General features: G+C 41.0%; 1 protein-coding gene and 1 long non-coding RNA gene across 2 annotated transcripts in view; one reads left to right on the top strand and one right to left on the bottom strand.

Annotated features, from left to right (window-relative positions):
• Positions 1-14,512, bottom strand: part of ENPEP (glutamyl aminopeptidase) — a 33,792-nt gene that overhangs the window by 2,598 nt on the left and 16,682 nt on the right. The window contains exons 7-17 of the mRNA XM_068681974.1: positions 14,071-14,205; positions 10,329-10,394; positions 8,419-8,484; positions 7,264-7,415; positions 3,764-3,843; positions 3,283-3,410; positions 3,112-3,167; positions 2,115-2,265; positions 1,468-1,541; positions 1,259-1,360; positions 975-1,145 (exon numbers count right to left, since the gene is read on the bottom strand). Of these exons, the coding sequence (XP_068538075.1) occupies positions 975-1,145; positions 1,259-1,360; positions 1,468-1,541; positions 2,115-2,265; positions 3,112-3,167; positions 3,283-3,410; positions 3,764-3,843; positions 7,264-7,415; positions 8,419-8,484; positions 10,329-10,394; positions 14,071-14,205 (1,181 nt within the window). The remainder of the gene's footprint in view (positions 1-974; positions 1,146-1,258; positions 1,361-1,467; positions 1,542-2,114; positions 2,266-3,111; positions 3,168-3,282; positions 3,411-3,763; positions 3,844-7,263; positions 7,416-8,418; positions 8,485-10,328; positions 10,395-14,070; positions 14,206-14,512) is intronic.
• LOC137856523 (uncharacterized) overlaps positions 1-14,512 on the top strand; it is a 56,108-nt gene that overhangs the window by 28,889 nt on the left and 12,707 nt on the right. The window lies entirely within an intron of this gene.

Genomic DNA, 14,512 nt, shown 5'->3' with positions numbered 1-14,512 from the left:
ATAGAGTATTGAAAGTAACCTGGACAGTTGAGCATCTCTTTAGAAAAGAAGTAGAGTTCATGCCTCTAAGTTACTTGAAAATAGCCCAAATCTTTTATTTTGTATTTTTTGAACAGTTTTGATGGCTACAAAGGGGGGATCCCTCAGCACTCACGTGTGCAGGGCAATGAGGAGCATGTTCATGGCTTCTCAGCAGCAGAGCCTTTGGCTGTCATGTGTTGGGATTATGATTTGTCTCTTTTTTTCCTATATGCAGGTGGCAGGAACAATTTGTCAACCCGTTTGTTCTTTTTCGCTCCCTTAGTATTTTAATAATAAATTAAGAGCCAAATTTTCCCTGCTTTAGGAGGGATTCTTTATTTTCTGCAAATTTAGGTTGATCTAGATAATTAATTCATGCCTTCATCATGTCAGTGATTACCTATAGAACGGCTTTAGGTTATGGCTCTTGTGGCCACAAGAATTTATGAATACAGCTGCCTCCTACCTCTATTTTAATTACTCTAACATCCGTTTGCTCTTCCTGAACCTCCTGTACTTCCTTGTTTCATCTTGTCTAAACTTGGGTCTCATTCATGCAGACACTGCTCCTTTTTATGATATTTAGACAGGGCTCCAGCAAAGTGGGGTATGGTCCCAGTGAAGATGTTTGCCTGCGGCTCTGCTCTGTGGTACAACTGCACGCAAAGGTATCAGATAAGCTTAAAGGGGTTGGTGTGGCCATGCAGAGTGAAGGCTGATGATCGCATGCAGCAACAACCACATGTTCAACATCTTTCCACCAAAGGAGCAAGGCTTTTTTTCTACTATGGTACAACCTCAGTGGGGGGTGTTAGATAACTGCTTGAAACCGTGTTGCATTCCTCATGCTGTAATCTGACAGAATGACAGCACAGGAGAGAGGAGAGGTGAAGGAGCAAACGGTGAATAGTTGCGTCTCAAGGGAAAGGATAATCTTTGTGTATGTAAATCACCTGTCCAAAAGGCTGATGTTACGCACTGACGCCAGGCCATACAGCATTTTTTCTTTTTCTTGTGCTAATGAAGTATTCTGGTACATCTTGAACATGTAATTCCACGATGACTCATTGCCGGAGTTCTGCATCCCGTAGCGATATACCAGGAGTCGGAGGTTTGCAGCAATGCTAGCATAAAGAAAAGAGCACTTTAAGATTTTTCCCCCTTCCCTGCTTGAGATCTGTGACCGCGTCACAGGCAGTGTTATTCACCAGCCCCCCAAAAAAACATGAGCTCTCACGTTGTTCCTTGTAGCCATTGCTCGAATTGTTGAGAAGCATTGCTCAGAGACTCTGGGTCATTCATGCTGCATGCAAAGTCGAGAACAGATGCACGTAGAAGCCTTTAAAAGAAAGAGAGGGGAAGAGAGAGAGAAATATTCCTTCTGCTTAGCATTCTTGGAATCCATCAATAATATGATAAAAAAGAAAGAAAGAAATACTGTTCAACCTCTCCAAATGGTCTCCAGAATCATTCCAGCCCAGTTTATTCACAATGGGTTTTACCAGATGGCTAAAATAGTCCTGTAGTAGAAACAGAGTTTGGTTATTTGTATAGATTTTATTAAAGAACAGCGTATTTATCTTCATAGGTTATTCTCATTCATTTTCCCAGAACTAGCATCTCTAAAACAAAAAGTAACACGAACACACACACACAATCTTTCCAGATCACTACAGCATGTCAAATGTGAACATGCTCACACACTCTTGCTTGTAGGACTGAAGGGCAAAGTCAGTCAGAACGGCAGAGTCTGCTTCTCTCGAACTTTGCCCATGCTCCAAAATAAAAACCAAACTTTTTTTTTTTTTTTTTCCCAGGGGTAATCCTGGGTTCCTGAGTTCAGGAGACAGTTATCTTAGTGACCATTAAATTAGACATCATTTCTTTCCTCCAAGTACATAGACTTGAATTGATCCAGGTAATTCTGAGATTGATACTAAGCAGCTTTCAGGACTTTTTTGAGTATAGTAATAACAAGTAAATCCTGATAGTTCAGCAACATTTAAAACCACTTGAACTTCAATATTATTGCCATTACAGATCCTGAACTGTCAGATCCAGTAGTGCCCTGCAGGAATGTATTTTTGCTTCACCTGAAACTTGGGATAGAGATCTGTTTCGTCTTCAAGCATATTTGCGATGTAAGATACAGATGATATAACTCTTTGCCAAGGTAAATAGTCTTCTTCATTTGTTAAGTATTTTGTGAGCTCCAGGGGAACAGAGTAACTCACAAGTCCGGCTCTGAGGAAGGAGAAAACATAACTTCTGTTATTTTAATGAGTCTGGAGAACTCGCTTCTTTTAAGATGCTAGATGGCTACTCACTTTAGAAGGTCCTAAATAATAAATTTTGACAGGGGGAAACAGACTGGTGTGTAATGTGGAGCGCATTTTCCAACGAGATCACTGAGGACCACTGTTGGTCAATGCCTAACTGCAGGAGCTCTCACTGTAATGAGAAGCTGCCCATGTTGTGCAGCAGCCCAGTGCACCCACAAGTGGGCAGCCCTCAACTGAGTACATTAAATCCTGTCCCACAACAGAAATGGCTAGTTCTGGAGACATCCTGAAAGGCTGAGGAGCTTCAGACTTAATGGGCTGTCACAGAGTTCACCTAAAGTTTATCTGCATCAGCATGGCTGGGAGCAAGAGCTAGAAGTTTCTAAGCAAGTTTCTAAACAAGGTAGCTGAGGTGGGAATTTCCTAATGCCATGCTGTGCCTTGTAGGCATACCTCTGATTTTCTGGACACCTGGCTTCTTCTGGAGTGCTTCTATCATTGCTTCCTACATGCCAAAAGCACCCCTTTCTAAGAACTCCTCCTTTTTCTTCCACTGAGCAGAGAGGGAGCATTTCTCTTGACTATGTTGGTACTGCAAGTTACCAATGCATACTTGTATTTGTTCTTTTGAAATGACAATATAAGTAAAAACAAAACAAAATTTAAAAAAATGTAAAAAAATCAGAAATTTTCTTTCAATTTAATTCTAATTAATTCTAAGTTAATTCTAAGTTTAATTCAAGTTAATTCCAAGAGGCAATGGAAAGTGAAAAAACTGTGTTGAAGTCTCTGTGGGGAATTAGTTTACCTTGCTAACGAAAAGGCATCATCCAAAATCCCTGCACGGCTAGCAGTTGATAAATTCTGTATGAAAAGAGGAAGAGGATGATCATGAATGTGTAGATTATTTGCAGATACAAACTGTCTCTACAGACTTCTGTAAGAGACCAACAAGACAAGTTAATGTTATGACACTCACGCCGTGGCCATTGAGCAGAAGAGCACTTAATGTGGTCCAGGTTTGATTATCATAATTCACACGATAAAATCCAATGTGGTCTGGATTCACGTTCACAAAAGAATTGGGAGATGATGTTATTGTAATTCCTGCAAAACAAACCAACAGTGATCAGTTTGTGCGTCTTATGCGGAATAGGACTTAGTGGAGATGTCTTGGCTCCAAAAGTAGTATTTGGTTTCAATGAACATCAAAATGAGATCCAAACCTCAATTATAATTATTATAATTACAATTATTGTTATTATAAATGGCTGGGAGGAAAGATGAGTTATTATAGACATTAATGAATACCAGCATTTGTGTTAGAATAGTGAATTGTGGTAATTACTTGGGGCTAGCTAGTTTTTAAATTTAAAATGGAGAGCTCTGTGATTAGGCTGAAGATTGACATTGAAAAGCTTTATCGGGGCATTGCTAGTAAAAGAGTAGGGGAAGTTTACCTGCAGAATCTGATGTGTTGTACAAAGTATAATTTGTTGAATTCCCCAGTCCCCATTTCACTGGTATATTCCATTTGTAGCTGAAATTATTTAAAGGGAAAAAGAATCAAATGACATTTGAAATCAAATGCTAAAAATAAAACTCCAGTGTATGCTTCTAATGGGCTTAATGCGTGCACCATGTTTTGTGAAGCCAACTGTGTATTTATGCACATATAAATATACCAAATACCCCTTGTAAGCCCCCCCAGCTTTTTTTTTTTTTTTTGATTATGTGTCTGCACAATCTGCCAGATTCTCTCTCTCTCTTTTTTTTTTTTTTTTTAATTTTATTTTATTATTTTTTTTAATCAATGGAACTGCTAGGGCAGTTCATCATTCTTCATCTCTTGGTAACAGTGCTGGAGTGAGTAATTACCTGTAATCAGAGAGAGATTGTGTGGATGAATTTCTGGTGTACTCTACTTTGTAGCTTATTATCATAACTCTGGAACACGCAGCTTTAAGTAGTATCTGTATGTCATATCAGGTAATAATCTAGCAGGGCACACACCAATTAATTTAGTAAAAGATAATTATATGTGGATGGTTCATGTCAGTGTTAATATGGCTAGGGTTCTCTGCAGACACCAGATAACCTTTATAACACGCACCTGAAACAAGTGGTTAAGTGTTATTAAACCCTTTTTACAGATGGGAAACTGAAAGAGCTTAAGCAACCACTGCTGCACAGTCAGTACGACCTCTTGCCATTTCCTCTCTCTTCTCCTTCTCTGGGACAACCGTAATTCCTTGACTGTAAAGGACTGAGGGCCAAATGTGACCTTACCTCTTGCTCCTCAATCCCACAAACACCCCAAGTGGCCAAGTGCCGGCTTCTCAGCCTGGGCTATGCCCTGTGTCCAAGCTGAGTGAGGACAGCCCAACACTTAGACATTTGACCAAGAGTATGACCGGACAGACAGAGAAGTAGGAGAGCAGAGCAAGCCATGGGCACACCTGCAGTGCCACCTACATAGGGCTGCTAAAATTAATAAGCTATTTTGTTCCATGTTAGAACATTGCAGTCCATCCCAAGGGGATATTTATTCCAGCTGAAGTGCCCTGGTGACAAGTGCTACAGGGAAACGTGAGCCTTCTTTACAGCCCTGGATTAAGTGGCTGGTCGTTAACTTCTAGGAAATACCAAAATGAGGGTTATGGCATCTCCTGCTGCCTCCAGGAAGAAACATCAGCTATTGTTTTGTATCTTCTAAACAAAAACATTTTAACAGATTTATACACTTCGAGTTTTTACTAGTACTCTTATGGAGCTTACTGCTGTGGAATTTTGAAAGGTTCTTGTTTGGCCAGAAGCCTCAGTATTGTGTTTCCTCGGGAGAAAGCCCATAAAAGACAAAAAAAAAAAAAAAAAAAAAAAAAAGCGCTTGGAAATGCATTTAGTAGTGGGGATTTTATTTAGTTTCCTTTGCATGTTCTTGAGATTACATGCATAAATACTTTTCCTGAACATCGGATACAATAGCTATGTCCTCTTAATTGTGCACATTGAGGACGTGTTCCTGACATGCTATGCTGCAGCTACATTTTTGCCCAGCAGCACTATTGTAAGAGCACAAGCTTTCAAACTTCTATTTCTTCTGAGTGCCAGCATGCAGCAGAGGACTCTTTCAAACCAAACAAACTTGAAACAAGCAGGCAGCTTATGATACCATCCCTGCAGGGTTCAGAGAATAAAGCATATACAAGACTTGGAGTCTTCACTGCTTAAATCAAAACCCTGCATCCAGATGTGAAGTGGGCTGGCCCCATCTGGGGTAGGATCTCTTTAAAACCTTTCTCACTCTCATCTCCGAGGGTTGAAGGAGGAGGTAATGACTTTCAATGGACTTTTAGGCAAGGGAGTAACTCTGTCCCAGGATAGATAATATCAGCATACTGATATGTATTATTACTGCCTTTCATTTCTAAGTCATTTATAAAAACTGCACATTGAGAATCAAATTTCCCTGTTGCTTTAGAAATGGCAGGTGCAGTGCACAGTTCAGGTTCTTGACAGGTTAAGGTAGGAACCATGCTGGGATTTCTTCTCAAAAAATAACAAATGGCAAGGTACTGTAAGTCCTGAAGTCAGGCAAAAGTCAGATTTCTGAGTTTACTATCTCAGAGCATAGTGCAATAAGTCAAGATTTTTAACACAAAGAGGTAATTTTTGTTTGAATAGTCTGTAACATCAGTCTTCATCTGGCACAGGGCTGGAGTTTGCAGCTAGTAGTGCTTCAAAACCAGCAAACTTTTCTGCTTGTGTTGGGAGAAGTACAACATTGCAAATGCTTGGTTAATAATCTCATCCCGACTCTTTTGATACCTATCCAAAACTGCCAATGCCATGGGCCTTCCCATTGCTCAAGTGTTTTCTTTTAAAGCAGAAACACAATTGTTTCTTTGCTTTCTCATTGTTCTTGCTCTTTGTATTAAAATAACTAGTAGAAGCTAGTGGGAAATGCATTTGGGTTGACTTGGTTCGTGTTCATACATGCAATTTTTACTGGTTTAGTTGTACGGGGCTAGTTCAAGGAATGAGCAAAACTTTCCTAATGTGGGGTAATTTGAATCTTTTTCACTGAAGCATTAGCAAAGTTGCATTGCCTCAAAATTGAGGCTGGCTAGGAATATACACAATGTCAGTTTGGAACAGTAACTCAGTTGGTTAATGCTATGGTGTAGCAGGGTCATTTTTCCATGCTGTTCCACCACCCCACAGGCAGGGTTCATCTCCCCTTAAGTTGGTCATCTGGTAATTAATAAATATGCTTCTCTTCAGTATCCCAGCTGTCTTGAAGAGGGTAGATGTATATCTAGAGCTGGTTGTCTGGATGTATTAAGTCTGAGGAAGCTATTTTTGACTATTGTTTATATGGTTAAAATTAAACAAAACCACTCCGAACTAAACAGGAGGAAAAAAACAGCTCTGGATGAGGTTTCGTATCATTTGTACATGACCAGCTATTTTGCAGGAATTCATGTTTTTAAGAGATGTAGAGAAGACCCTGTACTGTGATATATTGTACATCCCCTGCCATACCAGAAAAGGAATAAGCTTTCATGGTCTAAGATACCTGGTTCATGGTATCTGGTTTCTGGGCACAGACAATTTTGTGCCATTTTCCTTTGTTCTGGCAGGCAGTGATTTGTAGTTGCTCAGTAGATGCCTTGCAGTCATCTGAGCTGTCCATGCATGGGACTGAGATCTTGTGAGAGACCCTGTCCAGTTTCACTCTGCTGTGTTTGAGAATGAAGCCCTGAAAAAAGGTCTGATGTCATGCTAAATTTGAAATATTTGCATCTAAATCCCTGTTAGTTTCTTTTAAAAACAAGCTCTGAGAGTAAGTTTACCAATAATGTGCATTAAAATGCCTACTTTCACATCAGTAAGAGAGGGTACGTACCTCTACAGTATTTCTACCTGGTTTGGACAGACATTTACAGTAGGCTCTTACCCCAGAGCAGAGGGAGGAGAAGAAGGATCTGCACTGGGATCCAAGAGGAAACGTTTCTGGCTGAATACTGAATTACTTCCCATCTCCAGTACAGGGTAGCCCATCTGCCTAGTCCATGTGTCCATGACTTTGCTCACAGCTTTGTTACTGGTCTGTGAATGGTGGGAGAAGGTTGCAGTGAAAAAGCAAACTCAGGCCAAAGAGGAAAAACAACAACAAAAACAACATAACAATCTCTGAAAGAAGGAATGATCTAGAAACTTGAGCACAGCCAGAGCAAATGAGAAGTACATGGAAAGGAGACTAGCTACTAACGCAGACAAGAAATAGTGAATATCTTTTGAGGCACGCTCTTAGTCTCTCATTTTTTTCTGAGGAAGGAACAGAAGAGGTCAGAAAGGATATAAAGAGCCTTTTCTTCAATGCCAGAAGTTACCTTGCAGCATACCCTGTTTTGAGTGTGAAGGAGAAGACATTATTATCACCAGCAGCTACAGTAAAATCAAATTTGATCCCTACTGTGGAGCGCAAACTTCTACACTAGAGACAGGAGTTGGAGAAAGCTGCCACTGAGATAGATGGAAAGGAAAAGTCCAGACAAAACAAAAAAGAAAAAAAAAAAAAAGAAAAAAAAAGAAAGAAAAAAAAAAAGAAAAAAGAAAAAGGAAAGAGCAGAAAGTGATGGCACAGAGAATGACCCAGCTGGGACTCAGAAGCTGGAGATGGAGACAAGCACCAAAACTTCTTGGTAATGGATACTGTTGAGAGCTTTCAAGCTGATGACTCTTGTTAGAGATGAAGGGAAATATGGGATGTAAGTGTGTGGTGAATGTGGAGTGTTTTCACCCATCAAATGAGTTTGGACTGGAGGGGAGATGCTACAGAAGCAGTCCGTTTGTTAACAAGACCTCCTTTTTTTTTTTCTTACTCCACTCCTCACACTCTTCTGCCAAAACTGAAGAAATAATTTATATTTGCTAGAAATGAGTTGTGTTGGAATATACTGAGAAGCTGCCTAGCTTGTGATCGCTCATTGACAGAAGAGCTACAGAATAAAAAAAAAAAAAAAAAAAAAAAAAAAAGGTTGGGAAATTGAAATCAGTAGGGTGAGATATGAAGCTTGCATTAGTGGGGTTTGATTGCCGCAAAACATACCGATTCCAGAGCTGCCCAAAAATCCTCTGTCTTGGCATTCTGGAAATAGTGGTTCTCCAAATATACCTAGAGAGAGGTAGAAGACTATGAAAATACTATCAGCTCGTTTTCTTCTCCTATGAAAACAATACACACATTCAAATAGGATCAGTTGTACAGAATATCTGTGGGGGTAGTTGTTGAACCCGGAGGGACTTTGAGTTACTAATACACTGGTGTATTTCTCTGTCTTTACCGGCCACATTCACCACACAGGGTTCCTGTAGGATATCCTACAAATATTTTAGGCTGTTCTAAAAAAAATAAATATTAATAATAATAAAAAAAATCTGTTGTCTTAATTTGTTAAGTTCAGGAGACAGTTGCTTTAAGCAATCCTTGTAGCTTTGCATATGCTGAAAACACGGAGAAGGTCCTCAGAGAAATACTGAAAAGGTCATTCTGTTGAATAAAAAGTATTTCCTAGTGATGATGTTGTAGGTGGGAAAGTATTGAAATGTTTTAAATCACTCATAACATGGTATGATTGATTTTTACATACATAGACAGACATAAATACACCAATTTCCCAGGAGACAACTTCACTTCTTATTAACTATTGTTTTAAATATGTTCATCTCAAAGAGAAAACCAGCAAAGACCAAAGTGCCATCAGGGAAGATAAAGTTGCTCACTGAAGAGATATTTCTGGCTCTGTGCATAAAGCTCCCCAGCACATTCCCCCTGTGCTACCATGGGAGGTTAAATGGATCCACATTCATCCGAAAAAGCTCCTTTGCCTTCCAGTGTGTCCCGTAATGCTGCAAACCAGCAAGTTCCAGTGTGACTCACGTATTTGTACTTTAAGGGTTCTTTGCATTTGATTTGAATGGACACCTGTTGCAAATTTCTGTCTAACGAAAGAGGTTGTTAGGAGGAGGCAGCTATTGCAGGTTTCACGACCTGGGGACTCCTGTAGCAGGACAGGCTGGTCACCTCTAAGCTGGGATCAAACTGGCCATTACGAGGAAAAATGGTATTTAGGCAAGTGTCTGCCCATCCTAAACACTGTTCCTGTCTTGAGCCTTACCTGCCTGTCGGTAAGTGTGCTTTCCTACCCTGTTAACTGGGTCCTGGTGAGGTTTAGTCAGTAGATGGTGCTGTTTGTCTCACTGTTAGCCTCAGCTACCTGCTTTTGTGTTCTTGAAAGCTCTGAGTAAAGAGGGAGTATTTGTCTTTTGTGGACAAGGTGGCTGCACTTTCCCATACTGTACAACTGTCCTGACTGAATATATGAAAGGAAAAAATACAAGGAAAATGCAAGTTTCCTGTTATGGCCAAAAAAGTGTTTTCTAGAAGGGGGGGGAGCTAAGAGCAAGTTTGGTAAATCTGCACTGTAACTTTTCAGGGATGTTAGATGGTGATTCTGAGGATGAGATTACCTTTCAGGGGGCTCCTTTATCCCATTTTTAATTTCTCTAATTTTATATCACCACATTTTAATTCTGCTCTCTGGGGCTGGGTGCTCCGTCAGGTCTTAGGGCCTGGATGATCCTCCATCTGCAAGAGTCTCCCTGCATATTGGGTTTGGGTGGATTGCAGGACTGAGGCCATATAAGCTTCAGACATGCTTTACAGCTGAGTGAGGGGATCCTAGCTGACAGCAGGACAAACAGCTGGGTTGAGGAAATTTCTCTATTATCGGCTGTCATGAATTTAGGACCTCACTGATGGGCTGTCAGATCTTCCTGCAGTTCCCGTTCCCATTCTGTGGGAGCGTGGAGCGTCCCCTTGGCATTGTCCACTCAGTACTGCAATGAGTTACATATTTCTGCTACTGACAGAGAGCCTCTGGCATTGACTTTTTGCACAAAGGCTTTGTTGTTGCCACCCGAGGAAGCCTTTCTGCTGTGTTTAGGTGCCACTCATACCTGACACCCTTTCTGGAAGAGGTCCGGCGTAATCCAGTCTCGAAGCATCCTGAGAATCGATGCACCCTGAGGACAGAGGGAAAGGGAAGAAGGTCATTCCATTTTGCTCTAACACTGCATTCCCAGTCACCTAAAAAGCAACACGTGAACGAATGTTTTATAACGCCAAGGCAGAAACCATCCATCTGAATAAGGAAGAAATCAGATGCCCACCCCTGAGCCTTGCAGCTGGGGGTAACTGTCCCACTCCTCTGCCACTTTGTACAAGCAGGGTTCCCTGTTTCACTTGCAACAGGAGCGAGGGCATCTGGGGAACCAGCCCCATCCTGCCTGAGCAACGAAGAGAGCTCTGCAGTGTGCCCAGCAGGTAGGGAACTCCTAAAATGCTGCAAGTCTGGGGCACCACTTGTTGGGGGAGCCAGCTCCAGATTCAGAATGAGCTTTGCTTAGGACCAGTGTAAGAGCTTTTGTCTCTGACACAGGGTAGAACTGGGATCAGAGAAGTGACTTATTTGGGTCGAGGAAATAAAACAATTACGACCTTGAAAGAAGAAAGAAACCAAGGGAATACAGGAGAGAGAAGCAAACAGGCATGTGGGACAAAGAACAGAATAGGCACCAAATGAGGAAAAACAGAATCAATGCAAACCAATTCTAAAATGCAAAATATGATTTGAAGATTAGTATGTTTTCATTTTCCCAACTAAATCAAAGGGCAGCTGAAAGCCTAATGCTATGAACGGTTTAAAAATCCAGTTGTCCCATGAAAAAAAAAGAATGTTATCTGAATTCTTAGTAAATCCTGTCTCCTCCATTTGTGTGTCTGAGAATAAAAAGTTGGCTGCACGAGTAACAGGATAGTATCTGAACAGATATGCTTCAGACTGCTTTCCAAACTATTGTAGAGTCAAGCTGGTCAGCAGATGACTTTTCTGATACAGTAATTTAATGTGTTTGCCATGAAATATGTTCAAGAAATGATTGAGTAGAACTTAGAAGAGATATCCATTAGTGGTTATCAAACAGCTGCTAATGATTAATAGTGATTGTAAGGACACATTTCTGCATTGTGATATCTCAGTTCCTCAGCTTTATCTTTCAGCCACTTCTTATCTGATACCACCTCTCATAGACCATCCCCTCTCATTTATATTAAAAGTAAGAGTAGAACTGTGCACTTTTGCAGGCATTTAGGGGCAGCAGAGATTTCTTTTCCTTTTTGCAATATATAGTTAATTTCTGCATCTTAATACAACTGCTCTTCAGTCTCTTTGACCACTGTGCGTCCTCTGAAGTTAATGACTGAGTGCTTTTGAAAAAAAATCATGCTAACAAAATCACTAGTTATAGGAACCCTGGTGTTTTCATAACTTTCCTTTCTTTCAAATATTTGGGAAGGTTCAAGAGAGCAACCTTGATTTGAACAGCTGACCTCATCTCATTGTGATGCCTTTACTTATTACCGAGATGTATTAAGTGCCAAGTATACGACGAGACTGTACGTGGTGGAAATGTGCAACTTTTAAGCTTAACCTGCTCCAGCTTGGAAGTTCCAAAAATGCAGAACTCCTAAGAGCAAATTTCTATCAGAACTGCTAAGTAGCTGTTTTCCAAACAGGTAATCAATGCTTGAACTCCAAGGACAAAGAAATCTCATTGTTATTTTAACACAATCTTTCTAATGAAGGGAGATGGTTAAACTGGAAAGGTGAAGTGAAATTTCTTTTAAAGTGTCGATTGTGTATATTAATTGTGTATTCACCAGCTCTACTCTAGTACAGCTTTCCTACATTCCTAGTAGGAACGTTTCCTAGTATGTTCGTAATGCCATTGTGATCGTGCAGCAGTCAGAAGTTCACTTACAGAACACACTGCAAGGGCTCCACAGACCCTTAGGCATTTCATTAGGGTTTTAGGAGTGTATAAGCCCTGTAATTGCTCTGGTAAAACTAACAGAGAGCATTCCAAATTATACTTTATTTGTTTATTGATGAATAGTATCATGAGAAGATTGTTTTTATAAGAAAAATGCTAAAGAGAAGCCAAAATAGAACCAAAAAGAAACAAGTTAATTTTGTCACGCATTTATGTATAAATACCAACAGCAATTTGAGCTAAATCTATGTGAAGACTTTCTCATTCAAGCCAAATTATATCCCACGCCAAATTATATCCCAAGCAGTCTATTCCCAAACAATGCACGAGTCCTCAAGTGTTTTGCTAAAAAAAAATAAATAAATAAAAAAATCATGTAGCAATTATCTAGGCACAAAGAGACGAGTTAATGTTAGGATTTTTTTTTTTCTCCATTGTGTTTTCAGACCATGCAAAAGTGTGCCACTTGCTTAGCTCACCACTAAAATACATTTTGGTCCAGAACATTTGATTTAGCTCTGTATGTTTCTTGACTTTTGTTAGCTTGATTTAAGAACATCAGTGCTACACAAAGCAGGTTTTCACATGGTTTATGATTTGACTGTGAGGCATTTATGATGCAATAAATACTGATTGTATTGTTGGACAGAGGATTTAACAATTGAAAACAGAAAACTGATGGAAATGGATGGATCAAGCCTAGCTAATAAAAGTAATACTTATGGCTACGGATTTTAGCTGAAGCACAGCTAAAGCTAAAGTCAATGAAATGCATACTTCTTGTTTAGCTGATAATGGGAACTTAGAGGAAAGGAACCAACAGGATTTAATAATGGTGGATTTTGCATGTTCTGTGGAAAGTTGCTGTAACATCAGATAGGAACCCCTGTCAGCCATACAAGAAGCTGCTAACACAAACACGGTGTATCAGGGTCATATGCAACACGGTATGGGAGATGGCTTATTGAGGAGAGAGTGAACAGAGCCCCAGGACTGGTGTAAGGGCCCAGAAGTTGGATGGCACAGGCATCCTGGAGTCTCACTGGGCAGGCAGACCTGGGGGATTCTCCCAGTTGGTTCCAGCTGGCTCCAGAGAGACCCTTTAGAGGCACAGGTCCCCCCCTCCACTGACAGGAACAGCCTCAGGATGAGCATAATGTATGTCAAAGACCTAACAGGGGTGTCCTCTACCACCTTCTGGGCTACAGACTTAGTCCAAGTCAGATGTGAGCTCCACAACTGGCAGTGAAACATGAAGCTAACATCTCCCAGTTTAGGGGCGATGCCACTAGAGGCTGGTGTTGCCCATCTTTGCTAAGGCTTCTAGGGAGCCTGAGATCCTGTGAGCAACATGAGACAAAAAATCGCTTTCCTATTCTCACTGCTTGATTTGCTGCCTGGCTTCCTAAAAACAGAGGTTACGGTGCCCCAGAGGTGCAATGGAGAAGGGAGAGAGAGGACACCTGGCCATCTGCCCTTGCTTCAGGTTGTGTGGCTTGGCAGAATTGGGCTACATCAGCACATGACGTGATGGGAGAGGAGTGTGCTTAGTACCTGGCTTAGGATAATTTTAAACCCAACATCTCTCGTAGCAGGCACTGCTGACACTGCCATTTCCATGCTCCTCTGTGAGAAGATCTGCCTGGAACAGGGTGGCCAACCAGAGCTCTGGCTGCATCGCTCCTCTCACCATCACTTTTGGCTGAATTATCACAGACAACAGCAGGGAATGTCCTAGAAATGAGCTCTGTGCAGACACAGCCCACACTGGCTTAGGAACTACGAGTACGAGCTCCCCTGACTTTTGCCTCCTCTCCCAAGCCTCCACTTTCTGTGCAGCCCACGTCACCTCAGGGCGGCGTCCTACCTTGCTGTAGGAGATCCCATCAAACACAGCGGTGATTTCAGCTGGAGTTGACACATTGACCACAATTGGGTGGGAAGAAAGCAAAGAGTCATCCGACATAACGGGAAGCACATCGTCAGTTAAAGCCTGGTCAAGCTGAGAAGGAGAAGATGTTAGAATAAAAACAAAGACACCTAACTTCACAAAATCGGTAGCTTGAGGTGCAGCTTCTCTAGAGGGAGGCGGCTGGAAATGGAATGAAATTTCACCTCCTTTAAAGAAGACTTGCAAATCCATGCTTTACCTCTGAGAGGGGAGGGATACATTTTTTCCTGAACTATGATAAATCACCTTTTGTGAGTCCTATTTTCCCATGCGTATCATACCACACACACACACACACCAAAAAAAAAAAAAAAAAAAGAAACAAAACCAAACACAAAACCAAACCAAAACAAACCAA

This window comes from Anas acuta, chromosome 4 (genome assembly GCF_963932015.1).
Source record: "Anas acuta chromosome 4, bAnaAcu1.1, whole genome shotgun sequence".
In the NCBI taxonomy this organism is placed as follows: domain Eukaryota; kingdom Metazoa; phylum Chordata; class Aves; order Anseriformes; family Anatidae; genus Anas; species Anas acuta.
This window is presented reverse-complemented; position numbering and strand designations above follow the sequence as displayed.